Raw genomic sequence first — 19423 nt, forward strand, 5'->3', positions numbered from 1 at the left:
TCTGCCTCTCTCTGCGTCTCATGAATAAATAAATAAATAAATAAAATCCTTAAAAAAAAAAAAAAAGGGAAAGTGAAAAGCCAAGCCACAGGTGGAAAAATTTGCAGCATACATGTAGGATAAGTGACTGGGACTGGCATCGTAAGGAACACTTGCAAACAGTCGATTGCAGAGCAGTGGGCAGAGGATCTGAGCAGACGCCTCCCTGCAGAAGACAGACCCACGGCCGGCAGGCCCACGAGAAGCTGACACCGCCCCCGGCCCCGCGCAGTAGCCGCCAGGAGGTGCACACTCCGCTCTGCACACGCCGCTCTGCACACGCCGCTCTGCACACTACTACCACGGGACCCCGCAAGCCTCCCCCAGGGCTTTCCCCAGGAGAAACGAAAACCTGCAGAGCGCAGGCGCTTAAGCGGCTTCATCGTCGTTCAAAGCTGGAGGCGGCCCAGAGGCGCGGACGTACTTCAACAGGTGGATCCCCGCGGGGCCTCGCCGGGCAGTCGGACGCACCTCAGCAATTCAAACGGAGTTGATGCGAACGCAGGCGACACAAGAGACAAGTGAGTGAAGCCAGACACCGAGCAAACCTGTCGTGCTCCCACCATACCGGACGCTCCAGGAACGATCAACTTTGGCGACGGAGCCCAGTAGCCGCTCCCGGGCCCAGGCGGGGCGTGGTGGCTCGGGTGCCCGGAACCTTCGGCAGGAGGGACAGCTTATACCCCGACCCGAGTGGAGGGTGAAGGTGCGGGTTTTTCTCAAAACTCATCAAACTGTACAATGAAATCGGCTGCGTCCCATTATATGGGAATTTCAAACAGATTTTAGACGGAAGCGCTGGTTGGGGGGGGGCGTGGAGGCAGGGAACATGCAGCAGGTGGGCGGTGTGGCGCCGGGGGCGGTGGCTGCGGGTGACGGAGGGCACTGAGCCCGGGACGGCCGGGCTCGCTTTGTGGGTTCTGGCCCTGGACAAAGCTGTGGGGAGGGCACCTGGTCCACCTGGAGGCTGGGGGGTCGGGGGAGCCAGCTCTGATCCTTCTGGGGAAGGGACACTGGGCCACTGCTTGCAAGAGTTCTGGAACCCTGCCGGGCGACATAGGGGGATGCCTCTGCCCTTGTCAACGAGTGTCCTCGCGTGACGCCAGTGCCATCCTGACATCACAGCAGCATTGCCCAGAGCACCGGGCACATCCAGGCCTGACGGGGTTCCCAGCTCACTGGGGAGGCCCTGCCTGGTGACTCCGTGTCCCTCCTGCTCCCAAGTGGAGTCCAGACCTACCAGCTGATGTCCTGAGTCCTGCCCAGGACAGGACCCTGGGGCTCCTGCCACCCACCCTGAAGATTGTGCTTCCAACCTAGTCGTTTCCTTTGGGGGCTTGGAGCAGTGCCTCCCCCAGCCTGCCGCCTCTCCACGGGATGAGCAGAGCACGCGGGAAGACCCCAGGGGGACCCCAGGAGGCCCCCAGGCCCCAGGGTCTGTGCTGCCCGCAGCCCCCAGGCCAGCTTGTCTGGGCCGCTTTGCCCAGCTGGGGCAGTGGGTAGAGACGGGTGTGGGCTGAGCCCCCAGGCTGCACCCCGTGTGCAGGTGGCCAGCCTCGGGGGCCCCGGGGACCCATGCTGGGCCCAGCAGACCTGACCGTCTGTGTGAGGCTGTGAGTCCCACCCCCCGGCTCCACCCAGAGCAGTTGGGCCCCGGCCCTTGGACCTCTCATCGCTCCTCCCAGAAATGTTCACGCAGGAAGGGACCACTGTCGAGTCCAAACCCTGGGACACCACCCCCGTGAGAGTCAGATGAAAGGAAGCAGGTCAGCGGGTGAAGTGAGTTTATTGGGGTGCTCAGGGAGGTGCCCACAGGTCAGAGGGTGAGGCCAGGTGACCCGAGCAGAGGAACTGGGAGGGAAAGCAGGTGACCCAGGGCAGGTGGAGGTGCGTCCCGGGAGCAGGAGCCCCGGGGAGCCACGAGGTCAGCATTCTTGGGAGGAAGGAGTTGAAGGTCAGGTCAGGAGAGTGGACACCCAGGGGGACCCCGTCCTGGGTGGGGGCAGCCACCTAGCACAGGTGAGGGCTGGGCTGAGGGGTAGTCAGGAGGCCCACGGTCCCTGGGTGGGGCCTGTGCCCAGCGCCCTGGGAGCACGTGCCCCATCAGCGGGAGCACACGGGGCGGCACAGCAGGGACATGCTGGAGGTCTGGGGGCAGCAGCTGGGCAGGCAGGGGGAGGGGGTGGCGCAGCAGGCGGGCCTGCACACGGGGCGGCAGAGGAGGGACACGCAGGAGGATGGTCTGCAGGGGCTGGGCTGGCAGCAGGGGGAGGCCTGGCAGCAGACGGGGGTGTAGCAGACGGGCTTGCAGCAGATGGAGGTGCAGCAGACAGGCTTGCAGCAGACAGACACACAGCTGTCTTCCTGGCAGGGGGAGGAGCTGCAGCAAGAGGGCTGGCAGCTAGACTGCTGGCAGCAGGGGGAGGCTGAGCAAGGGGAGGCCTCACAGCAGACGGGCTTGCAGCAGACAGGGGTGCAGCAGACGGGCTTGCAGCAGACGGGGGTGCAGCACACGGGCTTGCAGCAGACAGGGGTGCAGCACACGGGCTTGCAGCACACGGGGGTGCAGCAGACAGGCTTGCAGCAGACAGACACACAGCTGTCTTCCTGGCAGGGGGAGGAGCTGCAGCAGGACGGCTGGCAGCTAGATTGCTGGCAGCAGGGGGAGGCTGAGCAAGGGGATGCCTCACAGCAGACGGGCTTGCAGCAGACAGGGGTGCAGCACACGGGCTTGCAGCAGACAGACACACCGCAGCCCTCCTGGCAGGGGGAGCAGCTGCCGCACGAGGGCTGGCAGGAGCCGGGGCAGGCTGGTGGGCAGGGGCTGGACACGCAGCTCGCAGGGGTGCAGAGGAGGGTCAGGCAGGAGGCCGGGGCGCAGCAGGGGGGCTCGCAGTAGCTCTCGGGACAGTCGTCCACCTGCCAGGAGGGGTCGGGGCAGGAGTCGCCGGAGCCGGGCAGGCAGACGCGGCCGCCGTAGCTCAGGTCGCTGGAGCAGACGGACAGGGTGGAGGCGGCCATGGTGTGGGTGCTGGGGCGGGGTGTGGGTGCGGGTGAGTGTGTGGGTGCGGGTGTGGCTGTGAGTGTGGGAGGTGCCGGGATGTCGGTTTTTATACCGTCCTGGCTCTTGCGTCCCAGGGCCCAGCAGCCTGCAGTTCCGGCTCCGAGGCCCCGAGGGATGCTAATTTGCAGGCGCGTTGTGCAGCTCGTAAGTCTCCTGGAGCATCTGACTCCCGAGGTGGCCCACGTGTCCCCGGGGATTCGGGTGCAGTGACAAGGTCTCAGCCCGGGTTCTCAGGGCAGGGGATGGATGGGGTGTCAGGCGAGTGTCGAGACCATCCGGTGTGCGGGGCAGCCCCCCAGGGCAGGTGCTCCCTCGGAGGCTGAGGGCGTTGGGCCGCCGCGTTTCTCTGCGGCTTAACACCTGCCCCCTGGGGATGCAGGGCTGTTGCCCCCGTGAAGGCGGGACCCGAGGCCGCGGGGTCAGCATTTCTAGGGGTTACCCCGCTGCAGCATTTCTCATCACCAAAGCACGTCCTGTCCGTGTGTCTGCTTTGCACCTGCCTACGTGCTCGGGGGACGGCCTGGCTTGTGTTCAACTGTGTGCCTCCCTCCCCTCCCGGGGCCATGGTCGTGGGTGAGCCCCCGAGCAGCAGGGCCTGGCGGTGGCGGTGCAGTCACTACCCCAGCCCCCCTCTGGACAGTCCCCGCCAGCCCCAGCCCCCACCCTGCCCCTCTTCCAGCCCCGTAGGACCCCAGGCACCTCAGGGTGTCACTGAGCAGCCCCGGGACACAGAACCGCAGGGAAGGTTAGGAAACAGGGCCAGGGACAGTGAGCGACCCTCAGCCCCGCCTGCCAGCCCCACCCTCCTCTCAGGACGCAGCCACATCCCCCCCCCCGCCACCGTATCTCTGTGTGTGTCTCACTCTGCACACACGGGGGCACACACGCGCACGCAGGGCATTCTCATCACAGTAGCCACGTTCTAGAAAGTCGCCGAAAACCTGGCGTGAGCAGATACGGGGAACGCTGAACCAGCACCCCTGGGGGAGGCGGGCAGGGGCCCTGCAAGCGCGGGTCACACCTTCAGCAACCTCATCCGTTACCTGGCTTGAGTGTGTTTCTGTTCACAGTGACTTAGGTAATAAGTACTCGATACACATCTCACGTAACATTGGACTCAGGGCCCAAGTCTCACCTGAGCACGGCTTACCTGGGATTTTCGCTGTAGGATGCGAGTCCTCCTGGGCTCAGAGCCCCACACCCTCAGGGCGGTGCCTCGCGGCGGCCACTTCCACCCACTAAGTCACAACATAAAGTACAAAATACGGCACGAAGGACACAGTGAAAGGACAGGTGTAGAGTCCCGGAGGCACAGGAGGTAGAACCTGTTCCCGCTCAGCTGGGATTGCACGTCCGCCTCCTAAATTGGGGGCACTCTGCCCATGTCCACGGATGGCCACGCACACTTTGCGAGTCTGGATTTGGGGTTACAGATAAACTGTCGCAAGTAAGTGAATCCCAGCTGAAGAATCCATGAATAATGAAGACTCTCCTCTCCGTGTGGGCACACACGCGTGCGTAATGTATGTGTGTGCATACATTTTTAAAATACAGATTGTACCACATTCTATCCACTCCGATTTTTTGCGACTTAATATAACATGGAGCCTCCTGCCTATGAAAATACAAAGATTCCTCTTTCTTGTTTGCAGCTGCACAGAATTTCACGTTGTCCTGTGTGTGTGTATCTTTCTCATCCTTGTGCTTCCAATCCTCTGGGCCCTTGTATTCAGGACCCAGTTCTTGGAATTCGCACACTTTTTTTTTTTTTTTTTTTGGTGCAGACTAACAATCTTTATTTGTAAATTGAAATATCTAATACTTTACACTTGTTTTTTTTTTTTGGAGAATTGAAGTTATACTTTCCTAATAACACTAAGATTACTACAGCATTTTTATAGACTCATCAGCACACTGGTGGCTTATATTAAACTTTTTTTAAAAAATTGTTTTAAGATTTTATTTATTCATGAGAGACACAGAGAGAGAGGCAGAGACACAGGAAGAGGGAGAAGCAGGGTCTCTGCGGGGAGCCCAACGTGGGACTCAGTCCCAGGGCCCTGGGGTCACACCCTGAGCCGAAGGCAGACACTCAGCCACTGAGCCACCCAGGTGCCCCATAATTCTTGATCAAATGTTTGACATCGTCTACGAAAAATTCTAGCAGCTCTGGATGAGTTTCTCTCCCCATGCTAGCTGGCGGCCTGAGAGGGGCAGAGGACCCTACTGACCTGAGGCTGCCCTACATCTGGCTTCCCCACTCCTGGGTCTGAGCTGTCCAGGGGTCCCACCCGAGAGCCACTCCTGTTTGGCCATGTCTTCTTGGCAATGAGGCTGCAAAAGCTCTGCTTGGGTTCTGCTGGTTTTCCGCTGGCTTTCTTAGCGTCTTTCCTGCCTAGCATAAACATTTGGCAAATGCCCTGAGATACAAGCTGCGGCTCTAGAGCTCCCTCGCCTCGGTGCCTGCCACCTCCTTGGGGTCTTATCCCCTTGGGTCCATATGGCCTCCGCAGTTGCAGACTCCCGTGTAGTATCTCCACCCTCCCAGGTTTCCAGAAGCTCCACTGGCCTCTCTGTATGCTACTTACTTCCCCTCACACCACACAGAAGATTCATCAGCTGCACCTGGGGAAGAGCCATTTGGAGATGCCAGCTCGCCTCTCTGGAGTCCCCCCTCCCCGCCCCGGCGCATCTCCACATGTTGCCCCTTAATGCTCAGTCTCATCAGCCACCTTCACAAGCTAGCACAGACACTCTTGTATTTTATCCAGCTTCCGGGCTGTCCTCAACTGGGTACGAATGTCTGGCAAGGGCTGCCTTGTCATAGACGGCAAACCTCTCCTCTCCCCGTCTCTGCCATGCACTTCCAGCCGACAGATCGCTTCCCGTGCCTCCAGAGGGACCGGAACCTGAGCACGGAAGGCCAGGCTCAACCTGTACTATTTTTGTAACTCAAGACATAAAGAAAGGGCGCCTGGGGGGCTCAGTGGTTTGAGCATCTGCCTTCAGCTCAGGTCATGATCCTGGGGTCCTGGGATCGAGTCCTACACTGGGATCCTTGCGTGGAGTCTGCTTCTCTCTCTATGTCTCTGCCTCCTCTCATTCTCTCTCTCTCTCTCTGTCTGTCAAATAAATAAGTAGAATCCTTTTAAAGAAATATAGAGGGACACCCGGGTAGCTGAGCAGTTGAGCATCTGCCTTCGGCTCAGGGCATGGTCCCGGGTCCAGGGATCCAGTCCTGCATCAGGCTCCTTGTGTGGAGCCTGCTTCTCCCTCTGCCTGTGTCTCTGCCTCTCTCTCTTTCTGTCTTCATGACTAAATAAAATCTTTTTAAAAATAAAATAAAGAAATAAAAGATATAAAGAAACTCAGTCTGTAGTTTAATTGAATTCCTAGAACCCCTCTGCCCCATCATGAACTTCCTCGTGGCTGAGGGGCCTGGGGTGAGAACCACTGCTGCAAACAGAATGGCCGGGAAGGGCGAGGACTGGAGCTCACAGACGTAGCAGGGGCACCACACGCTGCCTGAGTGCCCCCAGAGCCCTCCCCCAGGGGCTCCACGCACCAGGCCGGGCCCTGGACACCCATGCATTCTCGAGCTTGGCACCACTCCCAGCACATGTTGGGGGGGCTGGCTCCCCAGTGAATAAGTTCATACTTGGAAGGTAGAAGGACCAGAGATGATGGAAATTTATTTAGCAGAGGAAACCAAAACCACTTGGTGGCCACTTGGATATTACTTCCAGAAGAAAGGAAGGAAGGAAGGGGTTCGGATGACATTCAGGTTCCTGGCTGGGGTGACCCAAGGAATTTTTCAGCTAACAATCAAGAAAATCAATAAGAAAGACAAAGGCAATCATTGTTTTCCACATGGAGGCTTTGCTGGAGCTGCGCCTTCTGCACGCCTGTTTGTACTCAAGGTTTGCGGTGTTTGGGGCATAAGAAGGCTGTGCCCAGATGCAGAACCCACGGCCTCAGTGACTGGTCAGGCATAAGAGGCCTGGTGGCCACCCAAGGACATGGAAGTGGCCACCCGACTGTCCCACCGTTACCTGCTTGCCACCTGCAGGTGCCGTCAGGGGAGCCCTCCGCACCAGGGCGTCACAACTAGAACACTTCTTGCCCCACAGCTTCTTTGACCCTGGCTTCTCCAGCCTGGCACTCCGGAAGCTGCACCACCCTGGCTAGCAGAGACCCCTCCCCACCCCACTCCACCGGTGTGTACGAGATCCACCCGGGTGTCAACAAAGGGCACTATCAGAAAGGGAGACAGAACGTAAAGACTGCTAACTCTGGGAAACGAACTAGGGGTGGTAGAAGGGGAGGAGGGCGGGGGGTGGGAGTGAATGGGTGACGGGCACTGGGGGTTATTCTGTATGTTAGTAAATTGTACACCAATAAAAAATAAATTAAAAAAAAAAAAGGGCACTTAGGATTCCAAGGGATGGATTTCTTATGCAGCAACCTGGCCCCAGGACATGCTTTTTGCAGACTCACACCTTTACTAGCTCAACGTCTGTGCTGCACCAAAGGAACCAGAGGATGTGTTAACAGATCCCAAAATATACTAGGAGTTTTATAGCTAAGCAACACCTCATAGGACCAAACATAAAGCCGGCACTAATGAGAGTCCCGGGCTCCAAACACCAACAAGGAAGCCAGGCATGCGGGGCCGGCTGCTGGACAGCACGCACCAGGAGGGGTATAAAAGCCGCCGGCCCAGCACCTCGCACACTCACACGCACACCCGCACCCACACACTCACCTGCACCCACACCCTGCCCCAGTACCCACACCATGGCCGCCTCCACCCTGTCCGTCTGCTCCAGCGACCTGAGCTACGGCGGCCGCGTCTGCCTGCCCGGCTCTGGCGACTCCTGCCCCGACCCCTCCTGGCAGGTGGACGACTGTCCCGAGAGCTACTGCGAGCCCCCTTGCTGCGCCCCGGCCTCCTGCCTGACCCTCCTCTGCACCCCTGCGAGCTGCGGGTCCAGCTCCTGCCCACCAGCCTGCCCCGGCTCCTGCCAGCCCTCGTGCAGCAGCTGCTCCCCCTGCCAGGAGGGCTGCGGTGTGTCTGTCTGCTGCAAGCCCGTGTGCTGCACCCCCATCTGCTGCAAGCCTGTCTGCTGCACCCCTGTCTGCTGCAAGCCCGTCTGCTGTGAGGTATCCCCTTGCTCAGCCTCCCCCTGCTGCCAGCAGTCTAGCTGCCAGCCGTCCTGCTGCAGCTCCTCCCCCTGCCAGGAAGACAGCTGTGTGTCTGTCTGCTGCAAGCCCGTGTGCTGCACCCCTGTCTGCTGCAAGCCCGTGTGCTGCACCCCTGTCTGCTGCAAGCCCATGTGCTGTGAGTCCTCCCCCTGCTGCCAGCAGTCTAGCTGCCAGCCCTCTTGCTGCAGCTCTTCCCCCTGCCAGGAGGACAGCTGTGTGTCTGTCTGCTGCAAGCCCGTGTGCTGCACCCCTGTCTGCTGCAAGCCCGTCTGCTGCACCCCTGTCTGCTGCAAACCCGTCTGCTGCCAGGCCTCCCCTTGCTCAGCCTCCCCCTGCTGCCAACAGTCTAGCTGCCAGCCTTCTTGCTGCAGCTCCTCCCCCTGTCAGGAAGACAGCTGTGTGTCTGTCTGCTGCAAGCCCGTGTGCTGCACCCCTGTCTGCTGCAAGCCCATGTGCTGTGAGTCCTCCCCCTGCTGCCAGCAGTCTAGCTGCCAGCCCTCTTGCTGCAGCTCTTCCCCCTGCCAGGAGGACAGCTGTGTGTCTGTCTGCTGCAAGCCCGTGTGCTGCACCCCTGTCTGCTGCAAGCCCGTCTGCTGCACCCCTGTCTGCTGCAAACCCGTCTGCTGCCAGGCCTCCCCTTGCTCAGCCTCCCCCTGCTGCCAACAGTCTAGCTGCCAGCCTTCTTGCTGCAGCTCCTCCCCCTGTCAGGAAGACAGCTGTGTGTCTGTCTGCTGCAAGCCCGTGTGCTGCACCCCTGTCTGCTGCAAGCTCATCTGCTGCAAGCCTGTCTGCTGCCAGGCCTCCCCCTGCTGCCAGCCCAGCCCCTGCAGACCCTCCTCCTGCGTGTCCCTCCTCTGCCGCCCCGTGTGCAGGCCCGCCTGCTGCGCCACCCCCTCCCCCTGCCAGCCCAGCTGCTGCCGCCAGGCCTCCAGCGTGTCCCTGCTGTGCCGCCCCGTGTGCTCCCGCCAGGCCTGCTGCGGCCCCTCCTCGGCCCAGAAGTCCTGCTGCTAAGTGATCTTCATTAGAGCACCCAAAGCTCGAGAGCCCACCTGCACACCCTGGATTCTTTACTAAGCACCAAGTCAAGTATCCAGTCCTCTTTCCTGGGCTCCTGCAGTGGACACTGGTCACCTGTTTCCCATGGTGCATTTGTCCCACTGACTTTCTTCAGGTACTAACTTTCCCCAAGTCAATATGCCCTGCCTCCTCCACCTGGATTGGCAGTGACTTCAGCAAGGCCAGCTGGGCTCCCCCAAGCCTTTGAACCTCGTGGAGCGAAAGGAGACAAGATAAAGTATCTTTTCCAGAGCTGGTTTCTCACTATTGCCCCTGGACCCGGTATGGCCTTGGCTCCTCCACTGATTCCTGAGCTTATTTCTTCACCAACCCTCATTCTGTAGCTGTCAGTCCCTCCAATAAATTCCTTTTTAGATCAAGTTGAGCAGAATTCATTTCTGGGGTTTCCAACAAAGATCCCCACCTAACACCCCCCACATAAGGATGGTCCGGGTTGTGCCCTAGGACCGCCATGTCCTGTCTTTAGTAGTGTCCAGGAAGTGCCTCTGGCTACATGTATGTCCAAGATGTGGACACATTTTCAAGGACATAAAGGCTAAATAGTCTGATGGCAGTGCCTACCCTGGGGAAGAGCCACCCATCAGGGGCGACTTCCCTGAATCCAGACTGTCTCCAGCCCCCACTCCAGAAGGATGGACTCCACAGGCCCTGTGCAGTTAAGAGTCAGCACCGCAGGCCTTGGGCAGCTGTCTTTAGGCCTGCTCATAAGGTAGGCCCTTAGGGGGTGCCTGGGAATGTAGACTTTGGGAGAGTTTCCACCCATGTGATAGGAGGGCCTCACTGGCATAAACTGTACAAATACTACGGCTTGTGTTGAGTAGTCACTCTTCCTGGAAGCCTGGAATTTTGGTACAAGCCAGGCAGACGGTGCCCATGTGATCTGGCCCTGATAAAAACCGTAGGTGCTGATCTCTGATGAGCTCCCTGGGGAGTGACGCATCATACATGTTGTCACAGCTCCTAGCAGCGGAGTTAAGCATGTCCTGGGTGGTCCCACTGGGAAGGGCTCTGGAAATGTGTCCAGTATCACTGGCGTCTCCCCACGCATCTTTCCCCTGGGCTGACTTTGCTCTACATACTGAGTCCTGGGAGGTCCCCCAGCAAATCACCAAAATCCTGGGGACCCCAATGCAGAAATGTTCAAGTCTGATGACAACAAGCATCGCCCAAAGTGTAGAAACAAGGTCTGCTTATGCTGCAAGTGAGAGTCATGTTTCAAAGCAAGTCGGTAACATCTGGAAAAGCGAAACCTGTGCACATCCTATACCCCGAGCAGCTCTCCTGGAGAAGACTTATGTGTGTGCACTTGACGCCCACATAGATTATTGTACAATACAGTCTGAAAGGCCTAAAAGTTAAACACCACCTTTAGTGGGAGAATGGACAACTAGACCACAGTCTATGCACACAAGAAAAGAGCATGCGGTAGTTAGCATGACTGAACTGGAGAAACACAGCAGTACAGATGAATGGCAGAAACATAACATCGAATAAAAATAAAAATCACATTGCAGATTGATATGTGCAGAAAAGCCCACACTGAAAGGTTAAAACCACAAAGTGATACTTTGCCTTCATGACTATAAACTCTACAAAAACTACAAAAGCATGTGCAGGAATGTGAATGCCAGCCTCCAAAAAGGGGGCTATCCCAAGGGGGGCGGGGGACACATGGCATGTCAACAACATGTGGAATATTCTGCAAATACGGCAAAATGTTAAGGTTTCTGTTAACTCATGATATTTGGATGTCTATTCTACTATTTTCTATGCTTCCTGAAATATTTTATAATAAAAATACTATCTAAAAAGGTAAAAAATGTTATATACAAACCAGTTTCTGTGACAGATTCATTAAGATGAACTTATAAAAATAAAAAGGAAGTTTTGTTTGGAAAATTTAAAGTGCTTCCAAACTGGGGAGTAAACCAAAGCACAATAATCCTCAAGGACATACAGTAGTATACAAGCAAAATTGAGAATAAATAAGATTTCAATTCAGAAACTTCCAAAGGAAATAAAAGAAATAAATTAATAAAATTAATGAATTAAAGCAGAAAAAGCAACAGTAGATATAATCAAAGAAACCAAGCATTTATTTTTTTTTAAGTCTATAAAAGGAGAACAATGTTGGAAAACCTAAAAAAAAAAAGATGATGGATATTAAGTATCAAAACAGACACATGACCAAAGATGGAGAAAATTTTAAATTATGGAAAGAAATATACATCTTTAAATCAATACAGTCAGATTTTGTGGGCTAAGGGGACAATTTTCTAGGAAAGTATCACTGAAATCAGTGTAAGGAAAGGTAAAGCCCTTGAGGAGGCCAGCAATCATGGGAGAGCTTGAAAGGTCAGGGTAACACTTTCCATCACAAAAAGTACGAGATCCAGATGATGACACAAGAGCAGACGCACAGAACAAGAGGTCCCAGGGGTCCAGTAATGACCCTCGCCCTCAGTGTCACTGATTCCCTGATTCCCAATCAGGGCGCCGCTGCAGCTTAGTAGGGTAGTGACGAGACAGGCCAGCTGGTGTCTGTATGCGAGGGTAAAAAAGTAAACTTTGCCGTCTGTCTACCTCACTTCATGTACACAATTAATGAGGGGAGGACAAGGATATCAGAGCTGAATGCAGAAGGCGAGGTCCAGAAGGATACATGGGAGAGTATCTTCACAATGTGCGGTACGCAAAGATTGGCAATGGGACGCCAAGAACACTAAACACAAAAGGCAAGAGTCATCAGCCCTCGACACAAGGGTTTGTAAAAAAGTAAAAAAGAAAAAGGAGGGAAAAAATGAAAAGAAAAAAGAAATAAACAAAAAAGGCAAGAGTCAGGGGTGCCTGAGTGGCTCAATCAGTTCAGCATCTAACGCTTGGTTTCTGCTCAGGTCATGATCTTATGGGTCTGGGATTGAGCCCCTGGTAGGGCTCCTTGCTCAGCAGAGAGTCTGTGTGGAGGTTCTGGCCCTCTGCCCCTTCCCCACACTCACACATTCTTGCTCTCTCTCTCTCTCTCTCAAAAGTAAATAAATAAATGTATTTTTTCTTTTTCAAAAGAAAGTGTCATTACACTGGACTTCATTAAAATTAGGAGCTTCTATTCATCCAGGACACCATGAACATCACAACACATCCATCAGGACACCTCAAGTTAGAAAGTCTAACCATCGTGAGTGTCAGCAAAGATGTAAAAGAACATACACATTTGCTGGAGGGAATGTAAACATGTGTGGTCACTTGGGAACCGGTTGGGCAGTCTGTCAATCATACACCAATCATGTGGCCCAGACATCCCACTCCTGGCTGTTTACCCAAGACAAGTGGCAACATAAGTCCACACGAGGAATTGTTCATGAACGTTCATACCAGTTGTGTGTGCATCAACAGCTCAGCGGGATGAATAAATTGTATTATAACCACACAATGGAAAATTATGCAGCACAAAAAGAAGGCAGCCACATACATACTCATATATCTCAATACACTCAAGAGAAGAAGCCAAACCCTAAGAATTCATATTACATAATTTACGTGAACCTGTAGAGAACACAAAGCTAACCTAGATGGGAAGGAGTTCTGTAGTTTCCTGAGGCCAGGGTGTGACAGGGTGGGATTAAGAACACACGTGAAATTTTCAGGATGATGGAGAAGTTCTATATGTTCCTTGTGGCAGTGGTCACTCTGGTGCATATTTTTCCAAAACTAAGCAAATAGAAACTTTAGACAGGTACATGTTACAGTATGCAAATCACACCTCAATAAGTTGACTTTTTAAAAAGGATACCATCCAGAGGATGAGAAAAACAAGTCCCTGACTTGGAAGAGACGTGTGTAATGCTTATACCCGGTGGAGTGCTGAAGCACGCTTGTACCACTTCTTCCCAGTTCTGTGTTCAAAACATCACAATAAGAGCTGTGGTGTATTTATATCATGGGAACTGGTACATGCAATAAATTAGGGCTTTTTGGTTTCATTTTACAGACAGCCAGTTATCAAACATTTATCACACACCACTGTATACATGCAACAATTAACTCATATTTGGAAAATATAATAAATTTGCATAAGCCAATGAGAAATACAAATAATCCTACTTTTAAAAGCCACGCAAATGACTTAAACATGCAACCTCAGAAGAAAATATATTCAGGTGCTCAATGAGCAGCTTTAATCATCAGGGAATGAAATTAATGCAATGATGTGGTATCCTTACACCCTTTCTAAAATGGATAACATTTTAAAAGATTGACAATACCTCATTTTACAAAGGATATAGAATGACAAGTCATTATACAAGTCATAAGATTGGCCAATAGGGATGTAAATGTGTTTAGAAAGCCGTTGGGACAAGATATATGCTAAACAGCACATGTGCCTATCATTCGACCCAGAAATTCCACTCATGGGTGCACACTGAAGAGAGATTGCTAAATACATCCACCAAAAACCCCCAAAATGTACAATAATTCTTATAGCAGCATTATTAATATTAGCCAAAATCTGTAAATAGTCTAAATTTGTATCATCAGGAAAAGAAAGTGGATCAATAATGCATCACCCATGTGGCTGCTTATCACAGACACTCTGTTGAGCAAAAGGAGCCATAAACTAAGAAGTAGACAGAACAGGTGAAACCAATCCATAGGGAAATAAGATGAACTAGTGATTCCTTGGGAGAGTTGGGTTAACTGAGAAACAGCACAAGGGAACATTTGAAATTCTGGAAACATTTTATGTCTTCAGCAAAATATCCTAAGGGATAATTCTTCCAAGCCAGAAGATTATACCCAGCTAAATTATCAATCAAGAATAAAAGCAGTATGAAGTCATCTTTACTTATTCTATGCTCCAAAATTTATCTCCTATGCACCCATTTTCAGAAAGCTATATGTTCCTTGTGGCAGTGGTCACTCTGGTGCATATTTTTCCAGTTCCAGTCCAGTGGGCCCCCTCATCCAGAAGACCAGTCCAAATGTCTGCTCACCCTGCATCTCCCAATTCAGGAGCTCCATGGAGGCTGAGTTCTGGTGGTGGTGATGATAGGTCAGACGGTGTGCTCCACCCAAAGAAAGACATAAGCCCAGAAAGGAAAGGACACTATGTTCAGGAAATAAGAGACCCATTATAGGAGAGAGATGGAGGAAAATCCAAAGACGGTGATGAGAGGAGATCCATGGGTGATGCCTGGAATACACAGCAGACATCATCCCATAAATGGAGCTCTTGGAGAGACATCTCCACAAAATAAAGAGAGCCAGCAGATTACCTGATATGTTCAACCCTCTTGAGTGGAGCTTGGAGATAAATTAGAGGATTTAGTGTTGATCTAATGATAGGTACACAGAGAAAGAAGCAAATAAACATAAGAAGCAATTGTTAACTCTAAAAAAGGAAAAACACAAGCAAAAACAAAACATGTACAAGTGAGGAAATTAAATCTGGCGCCACTACGCAGACCTGCCTATGAGCAACATGCTCTGGTTTGAATGATACAGATTTGACAATGGTTTAACCAAATATTGGGATATTTCTACCTCCTGAGGCTGGGGAGAAGAACTTTTCATGGGGTTGGGGGGGAGGGGCGGACAAGAGAAAGTGCCTTCCTTCACGACACAAAACCACATCCTATTTAAAACTGAAAACTCAAGGGGTGGGGGAAGAGGGCAGTTGAGTAAGAGAGCCCTAGTCTCACCTCATCCCATGAATATAATCAGATAATTCATCCTAAATACCCCCCAGAAATTGATCTGAAAATTGCCAAAACAAACTCCACAACTAATGGGAGAGAAGAAGCCACACAAAGAAGATAGAAGTGCAGAGACATGGCTTGGGTGAGAAACAGACCATGGCCACCACAGTGGGGAGGGGGTTGTGGCCACGCAGAGGGGCAACAGACTAAACTAGCACACAGGGGAGCACACGGGGAAGATGAATCCCCATGGCAACTAGCATGGAAAGCGAGAGGGCCCAAATTTCATGAGTTCTTACAACCAGCAGAGCTTAGAGACTGGAGTTTGGATGGTCAATGTGCTTGGCTCTGGGGGAATCTGGAGGAAGTTGGAGCTGCTCCTCGTGGAGAAAATGCAGGGCAAACAGCCCTTGGACATACAGCATGGAAACAGTGACCCGAAGAAAATCTAGGGCACCAGTGGGGAGGTTATTTGCTCATCTGGGAGTACAACCCGGAGAAGCAGCATTTATGGAAAGATGCCTTTGTGAACAAAGGAACTGACAGGTACCATTTCCCTCCCACACTCCTCCAGTATAAGCACAGAGCCACCTGCAGAAACCAGCCCAGTGATGACACTGGCTACCTAACTTGCTCACATCCAGCCCCACATCCCCTGTGCTCTTGAAGAACCACCATTCCCAGTCATGCTCATCTCAGTTCCAGTCCAGTGGGCCCCCTCATCCAGAAGACCAGTCCAAATGTCTGCTCACACTGCATCTCCCAATTCAGGAGCTCCATGGAGGCTGAGTTCTGGTGGTGGTGATGATAGGTCTCATTTCACAAGCAGATCAGAACACACTAATTAATATGCCACATTCAGACCAGGGACCAAACACTAGCCACAACAGGTAAAGAAAGCCTAGAGATGACTGGCCTGAAGGATAAAGTGGCAGGACACAAGAGCAGAGCACACACAGCACACACAGGAGACAAGCCTTGAAGCACAGAGCCCTGGGGAATAGGGGACACTGTGTGGCAGGGGACTACAGGACCTCTTCTTCATAAGAACAGGAGATGTAGCTGACTTTCCTAACACAGGAAAACAGACACAGAAAGTTAGACAAAATGAGAAGCCGAGGAATTTGTCCCAAATGAAAGACAGGGCCACAGCTGGAGATCTAAGTGAAACAGATATTTCTAAAAATGCCTGACAGAAATTTTTTTACATATTTATTTATTTATTTATTTATTTAGAGAGAGAGAATGCATGGGTGCATGGGAGGAGGAGCAAAGGGGGAAGGATAAGTAGGCTCCATGCTGAGCATGACCCTGAGATCATGATGTGAGCTGAAATCAAGAGTTGCACACTTAACTGAGCCACCCAGGTGCCCTGCCTGTTGGAAAATTTAAAGCAGTGATTATAAGGATACTTACTAGGCTTGATAAAAGAGTGGAATGCATCAGTGAGACAATTAACACAGAGATAAGGAATAACAACAGAGATAAAGGACTCAATAAATTAAATGAACAACAGGCTGGAAGAAGCAAAGGAACAAATTAATGACCTAGAAGAGAGAGTTCTGGAAAATAAAGAAGCTGAACAAAAGAGAGATAAAAGGATTATGGAACAGAAAAAAAGACTTAGGGAATCAGTGACTCTATCATATGTAATAGCATTCATATTACATGGGTCCCAGAAGATGAAAAGTGTCCAGATAATTTATTTGAAAATATAATAGCTGAGGGATGCCTGGGTGGCTCAGTTGATTAAATGCTGCCTTCAACTCAGGTCATGATCCTAGGGTCCTGGGATGGAGCCCGTGTTGGGCTTCCTGCACAATGAAGGGTCTGCTTCTCCCTCTTCCTACTCCTGCTCATTCTCTCTCTCTCCCTCTCTCAAATCAATCAATTAATAAATAAATATTTTTTTAAAAAAAGATAGAATAGCCAAAAACTTCTCTCATCTAAGGAAAGAAATAGACATTCCGATCCAGGAAGTAGAGAACTCCCACCAAAACCTAAAAAGCAGCTCAATACCAAGACATATTGTAATTAAAATGAGGAAACATAGTGACAACAAAAATATTAAAAGCAGCAAGAAAAAGAAGACATTGAATATTAAATTATAAGGGAAAACACATAGGCTAGCAGGGGACTTTTCAGCACAAACTTTGCAAGCCAGAAGAGAGGGGCATGAGGTATTCAAAGTGCTGAATGGGAAAAATCTTCAGCCAAGAATACTCTGTCCAGTAAGGCTGTCATTCAGAATAGAAGCATGGATAAAAAGCTTTTCAGGCAAAGAAAAACTAAACTAGCCCTGCAGGAAATATTAAAGAGGACTCTTTGAGTGGGAAAGACCAAATGACAGTATGAAGGCAGGGAACACAAAAGGAGTAAAAACGAACATTTCTATAAAAAATCAGTCAAAGACCTCAGAAAATAAAAGGATGTAAAATATAACAACACATACCTAAAAGTGAGGAGGAGAGGAGTAAAGAATGGTTTCAAACTTAAGTGACCATCAACTTAATATGGACTGTTATTTGCAGAAGAGGTTATATACAAGCCTAATGGTAACCATGTATTAAAACCATTAATAAATATGCAAAGAATAAAGAGAAAGGAATCCAGATATATCACTAAAGAAAGCCAACAAACCATGAAAGATATGAAGATTTAAAAAATCACAGAAAATTTTCAGGAACAATCACAAAACACTAAAGTGGCACTAAATACATACCTATCAATAATTACTCTGAATGTAAATGAACTAAACACTACAATCAAAAGACATATGGTGTCAGAATGGGCAAAAAAAAAAAAAGGACCCATTCATACTCTGCCTACAAGAGACTTATTTTAGACATAAAGATACCTGAAGATTGAAAGTGAGGGGATGGAGAAACATCTACCATGTAAATGGATGTCAAAAGAAAGCCAGAGTAGCCATACCTATACTAGACAAACTAGATTTTAAACCAAAGACTGTAACAAGAGCTGAAAAAGGACGTTAAGTCATAATAAAGGGGACAATCCAACAAGAAGGTCAGAAGATCTAACAATTGTAAATATTTATGTCCCTAACTTGGGAGCAGCCAAATACATAAAACAGTTAATAACAAACGTAAAGGAACTCGTGGATAATAACACAATAATAGTAGGGGACTGAACACCCCATTCATAGCAATGGACAGATCATCCAAGCAGAAAATCAACAAGGAAACAAGGGCTTTGGATGACACATTGGGCCAGGTGGATTTCACAGATATATGAGGAACATTCCATCCTAAAGCAGAATACACATCCTTCTCGAGGCACATGCAACAGTCTCCAGCATAGATCACACTGGGTTAGCCCTCAACGCGTACACAAAAATTGAGATCATATCATGCATATTCTCAGACCACAGTGCTGTGAGACTTGAAGTCAGCCACAAGGAAATATTTGGAAAGACCACAAATACATGGAGGATAAAGGACATCATAAAAAATAAAAAATAAAAAAATTCATTCTACTAGAGAATGAATGGATCAACCAGGAAACTAAGGAGGAAATGTAAAACACATGGAAGTAAATAAAAATGAAAACACAACATTTCAGAACCTTTGGGGAACTGGGGGACAGTTCGGAACCTTTGCATCTTGGGATGCAGCAAAGGCTGTCCCAAGAGGGAAGTATATAGCAATACAAGCCTACCTCAAGAAGAAAGAAAATCTCAACTACAGAACCTAACCTTACACCTAAAGGAGCTGGAGAAAGAACAACAAATGAAGCTTAAAGCCAGCAGAGGAAGGGAAATAATAAAGATTAGAGCAGAAATAAATGATATAGAAACTAAAAAATCAGAGAACAGATCAATGAAATGAGGAACTGGTTCTTTGCAAAAATCAACAATTGATATACTGATAAATCCCTAGCCAGACTCAGCAAAAACAGAGAGAAAGGAATCCAAAAAATAAAAGCACAACTGAGAGAGGAAAAATAATAACAAACCCCCAAGAAAGCCAAACAATAATAAGAGAACATCATGAAAAACTATATGCCAACAGTAACAACCTAGAAGAAATGGATAAATCCTGAAAACGTACAAACTACCAACACTGAAACAGGAAGAAATAGAAAACCTGGACAGACCCATAACCAGCAGAGAAACTGAATCAATTATGAAGAATCTCCCAGCAAACATAAATTAAAGACTAGACACAGGGCAATTCCACCAAAAATTTAAAGAAGATGTAATACCTGTTCTCAAACTATTTCAAAAAAATAGAAAAGGAAGGAAAACTTCCAAATTCACTCTATGAGGCCAGCACTACCCTGATACCAAAACCAGATAAAGACTACACTAAATGGGCAACTT

At 50.5% G+C, this 19423-nt stretch overlaps 3 protein-coding genes across 8 annotated transcripts in view; 1 reads left to right on the forward strand and 2 right to left on the reverse strand.

Annotated features, from left to right (window-relative positions):
- The window catches only part of TSPEAR (thrombospondin type laminin G domain and EAR repeats), a 187920-nt gene that overhangs the window by 88488 nt on the left and 80009 nt on the right, over window positions 1–19423 (reverse strand). The window lies entirely within an intron of this gene.
- On the reverse strand, window positions 1828–3098 carry LOC144302059 (uncharacterized). Its single transcript, XM_077879405.1, has 2 exons — window positions 2790–3098; window positions 1828–2708 (listed from the first exon to the last, which is right to left on the reverse strand). Exons 1-2 carry the CDS (start codon window positions 3058–3060, stop codon window positions 2143–2145), a joined length of 837 nt encoding a protein of 278 aa, XP_077735531.1. The 5' UTR covers window positions 3061–3098; the 3' UTR covers window positions 1828–2142.
- Window positions 7901–9744, forward strand: LOC144301683 (uncharacterized). 6 transcript variants are annotated; one of them, XM_077878726.1, is made up of 4 exons: window positions 7901–8173; window positions 8267–8845; window positions 8894–9096; window positions 9181–9744. In XM_077878726.1, exons 1-4 carry the CDS (start codon window positions 7901–7903, stop codon window positions 9317–9319), a joined length of 1194 nt encoding a protein of 397 aa, XP_077734852.1. In that variant the 3' UTR covers window positions 9320–9744. The 6 variants fall into 6 exon arrangements, with proteins under 6 accessions (XP_077734852.1, XP_077734851.1, XP_077734850.1 ...); XM_077878725.1 differs by having other exon boundaries at window positions 8267–9045; window positions 9139–9744; XM_077878724.1 differs by having other exon boundaries at window positions 8267–8896; window positions 8975–9744.

This window comes from Canis aureus, chromosome 30 (assembly GCF_053574225.1).
Source record: "Canis aureus isolate CA01 chromosome 30, VMU_Caureus_v.1.0, whole genome shotgun sequence".
In the NCBI taxonomy this organism is placed as follows: domain Eukaryota; kingdom Metazoa; phylum Chordata; class Mammalia; order Carnivora; family Canidae; genus Canis; species Canis aureus.

Coding starts and splice junctions, on each gene's coding strand:
- LOC144302059 (XM_077879405.1), bottom strand. CDS start 3,060: ATGGCCGCCTCCACCCTGTCCGTCTGCTCCAGCGACCTGAGCTACGGC. Junction 2,709..2,789: donor CCCCTGCCAGGAGGGCTGCG/GTGTGTCTGTCT, acceptor CCCCTTGCTCAG/CCTCCCCCTGCTGCCAGCAA.
- LOC144301683 (XM_077878723.1), top strand. CDS start 7,901: ATGGCCGCCTCCACCCTGTCCGTCTGCTCCAGCGACCTGAGCTACGGC. Junction 8,174..8,266: donor CCTGCCAGGAGGGCTGCGGT/GTGTCTGTCTGC, acceptor GTCTGCTGTGAG/GTATCCCCTTGCTCAGCCTC.